The 12,138-nt window shown below is 38.1% G+C and overlaps 1 protein-coding gene across 3 annotated transcripts in view; it reads left to right on the top strand.

The window, feature by feature from the left end:
• Nucleotides 1-10,991, top strand: part of pacs2 (phosphofurin acidic cluster sorting protein 2) — a 67,366-nt gene extending 56,375 nt beyond the window's left edge. For 2 of the 3 annotated variants that reach the window (XM_042436839.1, XM_042436838.1), the window contains exons 18-25: nt 47-155; nt 820-852; nt 3,813-3,855; nt 3,987-4,029; nt 4,660-4,795; nt 5,370-5,590; nt 6,010-6,123; nt 8,038-10,991. In XM_042436839.1, the coding sequence (XP_042292773.1) occupies nt 47-155; nt 820-852; nt 3,813-3,855; nt 3,987-4,029; nt 4,660-4,795; nt 5,370-5,590; nt 6,010-6,123; nt 8,038-8,156 (818 nt within the window). In that variant the 3' untranslated portion in view covers nt 8,157-10,991. The remainder of the gene's footprint in view (nt 1-46; nt 156-819; nt 853-3,812; nt 3,856-3,986; nt 4,030-4,659; nt 4,796-5,369; nt 5,591-6,009; nt 6,124-8,037) is intronic. The other variant, XM_042436840.1, reaches the window with a different exon arrangement.
• Nucleotides 10,992-12,138: the final 1,147 nt, after the last annotated feature.

The raw sequence follows: 12,138 nt of genomic DNA, 5'->3' as shown, positions 1-12,138 counted from the left end.
GAAGACGGTCAGTGGTGGTGAATAGTAATCACTGTGTCCTCTGCAGTCCAGGAGAGCCCAGACGTGGTTTCGAGGGTAACGCAGTACATGGTGGGAGCTAACGGAGCTCACCAGCTTCCCATCGCGGAGGCCATGCTCACCTACAAGCAGAAGAGGTACAAATTTTTATCAGGATTTCACCTTTTTATTCAATAACAGACCTGAGAAAATCCAGTTGAAATGTGTGTTTTTGGGAGCTAGCAGGGAGCTTGAGTTTAGTTTAAGGGTTCATCTAACAAATGCTTCTAATGCAGAGCTTTCACGTTTTTTCAAGTTTTTCAAAAGGGGATTGAAATGTTCTGGAAACCTGAAAGATTGGGAATTTTAAGGAGTTATTTATATGGATGCTGTTGCATTTATATTCTCTTCTTTTAAAATACATTTTCCTTATTTAGGCAAAGATTTTAAGACACAAAAGAAATAAATAACTGCGTTTTCCTTGCGATCAAGCTGTCAACAAGATTAGCAGATTATCAATAATAAAATAAATTGTATTGCAATTTTATAATTACACAGGATTGGCGAGGAAGCTTTAAAATGCACATATAATTCTGTTTTCTGTTCATGTGTTCAACCCCCTTTTGAAAAAAAAAAATTCAGGTGAAAGTTTCACTAATTTTGTGGAGTTTTATGTGTTTATACGTGCGTGAGTGGCTTTACTGTATCTGACGTTGGGGAGTCTGTCTTCTAAACACTTCACTTGTCTTTCCATCACTGTGTGTGTGTGTGTGAATAACATGGTTTCCTTTTTGTTGTATTTTTTCTTTTCTTTCTTTGAAGGAAAAAGAGCTTTCATTTTGATTTTGCAGTAAGGTATTGTGGTCGATTGAGTTTGTTTCTCACGTAGCCTGGTGATTCATGTGCTTCCTGTGTGTTGGATCCATTTTTTTTCCCTCCCTTCTCGACCCTCTTCTGCCTTTTTGCTGGAGCTTGCCACTTTAACAGCTGCTGAAAAAACTTTTTCTCTATTAACATCCAGAGCCATAAAACCTCTCAGAAAAGATCTAAGTCTGACATTGAGGCTGCGGATCAGAGTTATGTGGCTGAACAATAGAAGCACACAGACACTCCTCAGGATTTCTTCAACTATTTAAAGCTGCACCGAGCCAGGTTTTTATATAGAAACAGACTCACACTTCATCCTTTTTGTCCAAAATGAAATTCTGGTTGGGTTTGGTTTCTTCTGCTCAAAAAAAAAGTGACACATCTGGACTTAAGAGGGAAATATAGTGCCCTCAACAGCAGCAAAAAGCAGTATATCCAATTTAAATCTGGACTCATTAATGTCAGATGTCTTCTTGTCACTTATTGAAGTGATTATAGCAGCCAGGATGATGTCATATCACCAAAACACCAAATGCAAAAAACATATCTGGTGCAGCTTTAATCATCAAATATGCTTTTGTAAACAAGACCTCCACATTAACAGACTCAAGGGCTCCATGCCGAGGTCCGACAGACATCTATAAATGTGTTTGTTGCGGCTTAATTGACATTTATGAAAACAAAGGAAGGTAATTCTCGCTTCTCATTGATAGAATGTCACGCACTGAAGTGAACAACGTGCTGATGAAGTGGCAGGATACCGATATACGATCAGCGCTGTCCTCCCTCCTCTGGAGCTTTTTTCCTCAGTTTTCTTCCTCCCTGCTGTTTCCTTCCCATCATCTCCATGTGCTTCTGGCCATCCATGTCTGTCTGTTATTTGTCCAGTTAGATGTAGGAAACCTGCACAATGTCAGTAACATGAAGATTTTTCTGATATTGTTTATGTCAAAGTGGGATTGTTGTAATTCAGTCACAAACCTCAAGCCAGGATCAAGATATCTGAGTTATATTTTTGATTTAATCTAGTCTAATGTGTCCTCAGTACTGCTAGTCCTGTTCTAAAATTATAGTATTACTAACTTTTTTGCATAATTTGTCCTAATGTTACACTGTAAAATGTAAGGGGGAAATAAACCACCCTATATAAGGGTCAACAAACATAATTATTAATCGTTTAATAAGTCATTTACTAAGCTTCATAGATCATTTATAACTTTTTAGTTGGCAGGTTATGGAAAATCCTCCTCCAGCATCAAACTTTTTAGCTCTTTAAAGGACCGAAATCCATTTATAAACAGCTTATTAACATTTACAACTGCAGACTTTATTAATGATTTATTAATGTATACAACTGCAGGTGACTGACAACGTTTAGCTGATGGCTTATTACAATATGAGGAACCTTTATTAATACTTTACCAACATTATACAACAACATGAATCCATCAAGTCTGCAGTTTTAAATGTTAATAAGCTGATTATAAATAAATTTTGGTCCACTTGAGGAATCTTCCTGAAGAGTTAAAGAGGCAAAGTTTGATGCTGGAGGAGAAAAATGATCTGTAAAGCATTGATAAATGATTTATAAACCTTTTTATAAAGGTTATAACTCATCAGGAAGCGGTACCAGACATTTTAGAACCATTATTATACATGCTATAATGCACAAAAATGCAGAAATGCAAATATTCACAGATAATTATATAATATTTATTCCAGCCCAAAAACTAGTTTTGACAGAAATGCACAGCTAGAATTGACCTTTCTATTAAAAGTGCATGTGTAATGTCTATAGCCTTACAGTCCATGTACATGGATTGACATGCATGTGCATCTGTTAACCGATAACATCGCACATTTAAGCCAATATAAGGATCAAAACATGTTCAACAGAAGTCATGTGTTCTGTCATAATCCATCCTTGCAAGGCGAGATGAACATAAATCTCTCACATACCAGGCAGACATCTGGCTTTTCTCTCTCTGGCTGCTCTGAAACTGATTACAGCAGAGATGTGTTATGTTGGAAAAAAAAACAAAACAAACCAAAACATAAGTGGCCTTGATATGCAAACTGTTATCTACTGTAGACTGTCTTCTCTCTCTTTCTCTCCCCTACTGTGTAGTCTCTCTGTTTCTTCCCTGGGGGGGCGATGGCAGGTTTCTTCAAGGCAAGAGCAACAACCTCTCACGTCATCAAACGTCTTTTACATTTAGAGAACATACCGTAGAGCTACAGTAGAGCTACATTCAGACTATTTTTCTGGTCTCTGCTAGAAAAATAGTTTATACCGTAGAAGGCTTGTAAGTTGTAGCGACAGTATGCACTACTGCTCACAGGTAGTGCATAGAACTGCAGAGGTTTTGGATTTAGGTTGGTGCTCTTCCTTCTGATCCTCTTCTTTATAAGTCAGGGGTTTTATCTGTTGCCCTGATGGACTTGCTGCCTCCTGAATGCCTGTCTGACTTGTTCTGGTAGATCTGGTCTGTCTCTGCAGTGATTGGATGGCTTTTGGTGGAAGCCACGAATCGGCCGATTAGCTTGCATGTTTTTTGCTCTCTGCTTTCTCCAGCTACGCTCAGGGGGCCTGCGGTTTGGGAAGTGAATCTCTGTTTTATATTGGAGGTTGAAACGCAGCATGCTCTGTTGATTCTGCTTGTATTGTCATCACTTTGCATACTCTCTATGCAACTGAAGACAAACAGTGTTTCCAGATGTGAAACACTGGAAATGTACAAGTTACTAACCGTAAATCTCAGTCTCATTAACCTTAGATGCCATTTTTTTTGGAAAGCATAATCTTTAGCTTTTCAGAGTTATATAGTTTGGAGTTAGTTCCTGTAGATTCAATTAGAGTTTTCATCTGTTTCTTTTTTATCATGAAATTTTCATTCTTTTCGTTGCCTCCTTTTTCTTCCTGCACACTCTCCACTGCCTCTCCACAGCCCTGATGAGGACTCGTGTCAGAAATTCATCCCTTTCATCGGGGTAAATAACATCTTCTTGTCCTGATTTGCCCTAAATCTTAACTGTACTTTGGTTTTGTCTTTGTGCAGCTGATGTTTAATCTGTAGGTTTGATGTGGAGGTCTTTTCCCCCCTCTCCTTTCAATTCTTTAGATGGTGAAAGTTGGACTTGTGGAGCAAACATCTGCAACGTCAGGCAAGCCATTGTTTGGACTGTATATGGATGTTTGACATTTAAATGATTTGTAAAGAAACAGTTTTTGCATACGTTGTGTAACATCATAAACCTGCACTACTTCAACTTCACAGACATCATCATATATTTGCATTGCTAAATATCTTCAGAAAGCTACAACAGTCATAATCCAGTTATGGTTATTGATATTGCTAAGCCCTGGTAAGTTACAGAGTCAAGAGCATCAATTAGCCAAACAACCTTAATTTGTTTTTAATTTTAAAACTTAAAATATTAGGATTGGACAAATGATGCAAGAAATACATTTGAAAGGGACTGTTTTTGTAAAAAGTGATCACTAGTGTGAAGGTAAAGGTAAAATGTGATAGAAGACATTTTTGTAAGTTTGGTTCCTGAAGTCAGCACTGGGATTGATGGTCACAGCTTGTTTCTAATTTACTGATTGAAAGGATATTTTTGTGTCAGATCTGGATATCAATATATATTAGAGTTCTTTGGGAGAGGTGATCTGAAAATCTGAAACTAATGGAGGAGATTTTACTTATTCGAGTGTTAACTAGCAAGGCCGCCACCACTGCTCACAGTTTGGTTTCACAGTAGAATTAACAGCCGAACTGTTTCCTCTCTCAGGAGACTCTGATGATGCAGCACCTATGGGCTCCTCGCTGCTCTCCTCCACTCCTCCACAAGTCTCGCCTGCACTCAAAGAGGCATCGCCCACCCCGCCCTCCTCTCCCTCCGTCAACACGAGCTTCTGTGCTTACAGGTACAATGTGATACCTGCTGAAGAGTCATTTCAGCAAAAACAAGCTAAATTTAGCAAACATTTGACCATCCCATGAATTTGAATATAAAAATGATACATTTTTAAGCATATAAAGTTGAGTAAATAAAAAAAGATATTTAAACATCTGTGATTATATTGTATTTTTCTTGCAGGAAGAAAAAATTAAAGGAGGTTTCACATATTTTTGACACGCATTTAATGGAAAATAAGCTACTGTATAAGAAAGTATTTGCATTTTATTTAAGCCTTAAAGAAATAGTTTGACACCAGGCTAGCTGTTTCCCCCCGTTTCTAGTCTTTATGCTAAGCTAAGCTAACCAAATCCTGGTTGTAGCTTCATATTTAGCGTACAGACATGAGTGATATTGATCCTCTTGTGTAACTCACAGCCTGAATTTATTATATATATGAGTAGGAACATAACGTTTCAGCTATTGTTTTGAATTACAGTGCTGTCTACTTCTCATATTTTTAGATTTAGCTACTTGAACTCATATGTTTTATCTAGAAGAAGTGTTTCCACAGTTTTTAGCTAACTGTCTGTGTTCTGCAGTTCTGGCGGTCAGGCGGAGCTGATGGGGCTTCAGGTGGACTACTGGGTGGCTCCGACGGAAAGGAAGAAAGACGTGGAGAAGCGGGACTCCTCCTCCAAAAACACTCTGAAGTGCAATTTCCGCTCGCTGCAGGTCAGCCGGCTGCCTCTGGGGGGCGCTGAGCCGAGCACCCAGCCCACCATGTCCATGACGGTGGTGACCAAGGAGAAGAATAAAAAGGGTGAGCCTCTATAGCTGCACGCATGTGTTGTCCAGATAGACCGATGCATGCATGTCGATCTGCATATGAGAGATACCAAACTTATGACAGTGTGACATTATTGTCTGATCTCAGCAGACACATCAAATGGACACAAATTAACTTTATTTGAGGTATTTAAAGCTCTTAAACAAACAAATAAATTGTGTTTAGTCTCTCCCCAAACATGTTAATGAAACAAAAATGTCTGCATTATCAATTTTAGGGAATCAGAGAGAAAAATGATGAATTACTTCACTGGAAACCCAGTTTTTACATTCAGATCTCAAACATTGCACCAAATGTCATCAAATGTCGTCAGAATTTGATCATCGGAGATTAAAAGATTCTGAATCCCTCGTTTACTCACAGCTTGCGTCTCTGTCGTTCCCTTCTGTCAGTCATGTTCCTGCCAAAAAAGAGCAAAGACAAGGAGGTGGAGTCGAAGAGTCAAGTGATCGAGGGCATCAGCCGGCTCATCTGCACTGCCAAGCACCAGCAGACCATGCTGAGAGGTAATTTTCTACACAGACCTCCTACCCTGGTCTGTCTTCCGGCTCCCCTCCTCAGTAGGTCCCTCAGAGGAATCTCAAGATGGTTTTGTGTTCAGTTTGGTCTTCAGTTTCTCTCATTATTTCAACCTGATGATTAAAAAGATGTAAGTAATGGTTGTTTTTCACACAACAGACATGAGGACGACTGTTGATCAGCCTGGTGGGGAGGGCTGTAAATCAGAGTATTTAAAATATTTCAGAATCAGAATCAACTTTATTAACCAAGTATGTTTATGCATACATCTTTGAGACATCTTAAACGATTTTGATGACTCTTATTTTATTTGAATTATTGTATGTTGCTGTATGTTAAAACACAACCTGGTGGCCTCGGTCTTTAAGACTCTGACCGTGTTCTTGCAACATTCCCAGTTTGAGTTCGACCAGGATGCATGCCATCCATATCTCTCTCTTCCCTCACATTTTCTCTTATCTTCTGAGCTCTTCACTGATCCTGAAAAACTGAAAATATGCCCCTCAAAAAAAAAGATAAAAAGAAAACACTGATTAGCATGATAAGGATGTTATAATTTAAGACAATTGAATCTAAGAATACTATATTCTATATTCTATTTCTTTATACAGTAAATAACATACTGACGACTTTAAATATACCTATTTTTTACTTTTTTAAACTCCATTTTCCATTTTCCATTTGAATTAATAAATGACAAATGATGCAACTGTTCACCAGTGGATATTAGTCAAGCTGCAACTTCAGACCAATACTGATCATTTCCAAACTTAAGATCAAATTAAATCTGAAAAAATAGTGATTGAAAAATGTTTTTGACAGTTTATTTTATTTTCCTTTTTTCCATTTTTTTTCAGCCACTAGTGGTTCTTCCATATCAGGCGTTGGTTTACATTGTCATCTAATATTACTACACTTAAAAATCAACAGTAGAGTTCAGTACTGTGCAAAAGTTTTAGGCCCTGAAAGTAAAGTGAGACTGCTTTCAAAAATAATAATCAATTAACTTCATACAAAGTTCAGTAAACAGAAGAAACTTAATTCAAATCAGTATTTGTTGTGAGCAGCTTTGCCTTTTAAACAGCAGCAGTTCTCCTCGGTACACCTGCACACAGTTTTTCAAGGTACTCGGCAGGTTGGTTGTTCCTCCATCTTGGAGAAGTTGCCACAGTTGTTCTGTGGATTTCGGCGTCTCAGCAGCTTTTGTCTCTTCATGTGATCCCAGACTGACTCCATGATGCTGAGATCAGGGCTCCGTGGGGGCCAAACCATCTGTTGCAGGACTTCTTGTTCTTCTTGTTGCTGAAAATAGTTCTTTATGACTCTGGCTGGATGTTTGGGCTCGTTGTCATGCTGCAGAATAAATTTTGGACCGATCAGATGCCTCTGATGGTTTTGATAATGGGTAAAAATTTAAGCATCTAAAGTGCCTAAAACTGTTGCACAATACTGGACTTCACTTTTTTTTCCACTTTTTTTCCACTTTGAAAGCACCACGTACTCAAAACTTGTGCAGAAGCTATCAGTCAATCAGGCAAATAACAGAGAACTAACTTTAAGTCATTTATCAAGCAAAAATGTCAAAAGGAAGTTCTGGTTCCAGCTACTCAGATGTGAGAGTTTAGAGCTACATTTAGGTTTTGAACTGTTGATCAGAAAAACTAGCAACTGAAGACGTCACCTTCAGCTAAGAGAGATTGTAATGGACATTTTAATTGTTGTCTGACAAAAGATTATTCAGTTAATTGAAAATAATAGATAGTTGCAGCCCCTCTCAGAGCACAGTATTAATCAGTATTAATCAGTATTAATCAGTATTTATCAGTATTTAATATGCAGGGTTGCTCAGTATAGCATCACTAAGCCCTGTAACGTAATATTTGTTTTGCTTCTCTCTGCAGTGCTGATTGACGGCGTTGAGTGGAACGATGTCAAGTTTTTCCAGCTGGCGGCACAGTGGTCCTCACACGTCAAACACTTTCCAATCGGGATCTTTGGACACTCAAAAGGCCCTTACTAGCAGCACCTAAGAGACTGAACCACTGAGGACAGCTCTCCTCTCCCGTCCCGCCCCGACCCGTCCCTCTCCCTCGTGCCAACAGCTTTTAACCTCCTCCTCCCTGTTTTCTTCCATGCACACGTCTATTCTGCCGTCTTAATTTAAGCTCCTGCTTTTCCCCTGTTGCATTTGTCCGATTATTTAATCTTTTGCGTGTTTTTTTAATTTTCTATTTATGTAAAAACTTCTCAAGGCAAAGCTGCCGAGGGAATATTTCTTTACTCTGCTTTTTAAAAGAAAAAAAAATCCTGCTGATGTTTTTTAGACTTTTGAGAAAAAAAAAAATCCTAATTATATAATAATTAGACAGACTTCTAACCTTTAACATACTATAGTGCCCAGGTTTCACCCTTTGCCATCGTTTTTATTTGGTGAGGTTGGATTTAAGCACTTGGCCAGCACAATTAATCAAGAATATATTAAAATATACAAGAGCAGCTGCCTTGTAATGAAGTGGAGGAGGTGATTGGTCATCTTATTTTCTAACCATGGCGAACAAGTTTTGGATTCTCAACTTCAGTGACTGTTGTCGACTCCAGACTCGTCATCTTAACCCTGAAGAAGAAAAAGATAAATGGCCCCCTGACCTTTGGCTCTCTGCACTCAATGAAGAAATCTTATGTGCAATAGACTGAATACTGTGTGAATGCATTTCAGAATAATAACCTGGCACTGTTAGTAGATGACACCTCGCTCTTAGTTGTGACTTTCACTTTAACCCCCCCCCCCCCCCCCCCCGTCCTCTTTTCTTTAATTTCTCCTCCTGGTAACTTTGCTCGAGGTTTTGAAGAGTTTTTGCTCCAAAATGAAGCATAAAATTAGAAGATAAAATCAAAACAATCACTCTTACACAATGATTAATAGCACAAAATTAACTACTTTTTAGACAGGAGTACAAACAGATAAAAGGATAGGTTGACATTTTGGGAAAAACCCTCATTCACTTTCTTACTGAGAGTTGGATGATAATATCGATGCCACTCTTGTTTCTGTACGTTAAATATGACACCGCCAACTTAAAATTGTTATAACATGGCAGGTAGTCAAGTAGCATTAAACCGAATATTGAAATATTGCAACAATAATCTGACTCAGAGCATGTCTCGGAGCCAGGGAGAGCAGCAGGTGAGCCAACTGTCAATCACAGCTGTCAATCAACGCCCACACAGCAGACATCAAAGCTACTAGAAGTCTCTAAATCTTAATAAGGGAGCAATAATTTCCACCAGCACACTTATTAGAGGGCTTGAATTTATCAGTTGAGACCATAAAGAGTAATTGAAAAAATAATTAACTTAGTATTTCTAGAGAGAAGTCGGCGCTTTTTGAACCGGAGTCTATTGGATCCAGCATCTAGCGGCCGTCAAATTGCACTTTAAGTTACTTCCACATTGACTTCAGACTTCAGACTTGTCATTTTTACACTTTGGTTTTTGTACAGTTTAAACAAACTAAGACGTAATATGTTAATCAGTGAGCTTTAGAGGTGCTGGTAGGCAGATTTTGTTGCTTTTAGACAGAGTCATGCTAATGCTAACTGTCTTTACACTTGGCTAAACTGATCAGGTGCTAGTTGTAGCTTCATATTTAACAGGCAGATATAAAAGTGATGTCAATCTTCTCATGTTACTCTACAGCAAGAAAGCGAACAAGCTTATTTCCCAAAATGTCAAACTAATCCTTTAAGTTTGGTTTATAAAAAGAAAGTAATTTTACAGAGTGCTACCTCTGTATGAAGCAACGATGAGCTTGTTGAAGTTTTATCCTAAAATGTTTATTTTGGACTGAACTCATCTTCCTCAAGCGCCACACTCCTCTGACGCACTCCATATCTTTTGCAAAAAGCAAATGTTACTTTTGCCAAAGGAAATGCTCATCAACTGCAGCTCACTCATTACCTGTGTGGTATTATAGATGACTTCATAATGTAGAGGTGAATGTATTGAAGGTACCTTAATGTAAAGCACTTTTAAATGTTTGTCCTTTATAGATTAGTATGTTAAACTTGGTCCCGGGGGAACCTGCAGGTACGACAAAGACGGAAACTATCTGTCATGTATCTGAGCTGACCGACAGCACAAACAGCGGTGACGTGGCATAGTTCATATGCAAAGTAAACCAATGCACCTGCATCTCCTCAGTGCTGCGTGATATCACTTTATGCTCGGTGTGAGGCCTCGTTTTAGTTTTTAGTTTAATATTCTGTACGGTTAGCCTAGAATGTGTTATGTGATGTTAACATTTCAAAAAAATGTTCTGTCAGTAGATTTTGCTCCATCTTTCTGTTGACTATTACGCATAAAACGAAAAAGTATTTTGCTTAAATATTTCTTTTAAGTAGCAGTTTCATCATAACCTTTGCCAATGTCTTGATAAGTGCCTAAATTTGCTTAATTTTGACAAATCAATATAAATAAATGTCCCAGCTAACATGGTGCTGATTCTGGTCTGACAACAACAAAATATCTCAATACAGTGCTTTGATATTGCATCATATAAACACAAGCAGTCAAGCCTGTTTATTCATACTTTGCTAAAATAAAAAAAAGGGCCCTGCACATCATGGGAGGGAGGGAAGATCACACTCTGGCTGTCTGGCTCTCAAACAAGGGTTTGAAATAATTAAAGGAACACTACAGCCCGTTCATGTTGAGCATACACTTGTTTCTCTGTATAGAAGATGTTTTAGATGTTATGTTTTTTCATGTTGTCTCGGAAAAAAGGCTTGTTGAAACCGAAAGTTCCCCTAAAGACTACCACTGTAATCCCAAACACTGGGAGTAATAAAACTACTATACACACTAAAATGTCCTTTTCTTTCCATGTGTTGAGTCTGTTTCCTCATTGGGAATTGGGTGAAATCAGTGATGCAGTGGTAAATAAAAATGGGGGGAAAACTATTTAAACTCCAGTCAGTGAAGGCAACATAAGTGTGAGCCACAAATAAAAGCAAAATAAGTCATGTTTTTATAAAAACAATGTTATTTCCTGAGATTTTTCAGTTCATTCTTGACTTTAGAAAAAGCAGCTGAGATTTTGAAATGCTTTGAAATGCAGCTTTTACGCCAACATGGACAAGAAATCACCAAAGTGATACTGTCCTCGCACTGTAGTCTACTGTACAATACAATGGCATGACGACTGGCAAACTTTATCTGCTGTAGAAGATCCGATGATATGATAAGCTCCAGAAGGGCTAGTAAATGGACCTTGTGGTGAGGATGTTTTCTCACATGTTTCCTCCACATTTGAATATATGACACTAATTTAAATATATGTATATTTTTAACAGCTTTATTGAAACAAGTATACGACAAGTTTACAGCACCTTGGCTAAAACTTGTGTCTACAAACATGGCAGGGAGACTAAAGGTTAAAAAAAAGAAATAGTTAAAGGATAAGTTCACAATTTTTCAAGTCTATCTTAAAACAACAGTCAAGTGTCCATATGAACACTGAAAGAGGTTTTCCTCCCTATAATCATTCCTCATGTTCATACTGGCTGTTAAAAGATCCTCTTAAAATGTGCTTTCAATGTAATTGATAGGGGCCAAAATCCACCGTGTGTCCACAAAGTCGTTTTGCGCAAAAATGCATTTAAAAGTTCACCTGAAGCTGAAATGAGGCTTCAGCAGTCTGAGTTAGTCATACCAAGTGGATATCTGCCACATTTACAGTCTTTTTAGCATCAAATTCCCTCTTTGTGTTTCTCTGTTGAGCTGCGGTGGAAGTATAGTAACAAAAAGAGGGACTTTGGCACTAAAAAGACTGTAATGTTTAAAGATATCTACTTGATTTGACTCATTCGGACGGATGAAGCTTCATATTAACTTCAGATAAACTTTTAAATAATTTTTTGCATAGAAGGAGGACTGTGGATTTTGGTCCCCATCACTTACATTGTAAGTGCATTATGAAGGGATCTTCTAATGTTCAGTATGAA

This window comes from Thunnus maccoyii, chromosome 16 (assembly GCF_910596095.1).
Source record: "Thunnus maccoyii chromosome 16, fThuMac1.1, whole genome shotgun sequence".
Lineage (NCBI taxonomy): Eukaryota > Metazoa > Chordata > Actinopteri > Scombriformes > Scombridae > Thunnus > Thunnus maccoyii.
Note: the sequence above shows the minus strand (reverse complement) of the source record. Positions and strands in the feature narration are given on the sequence as shown.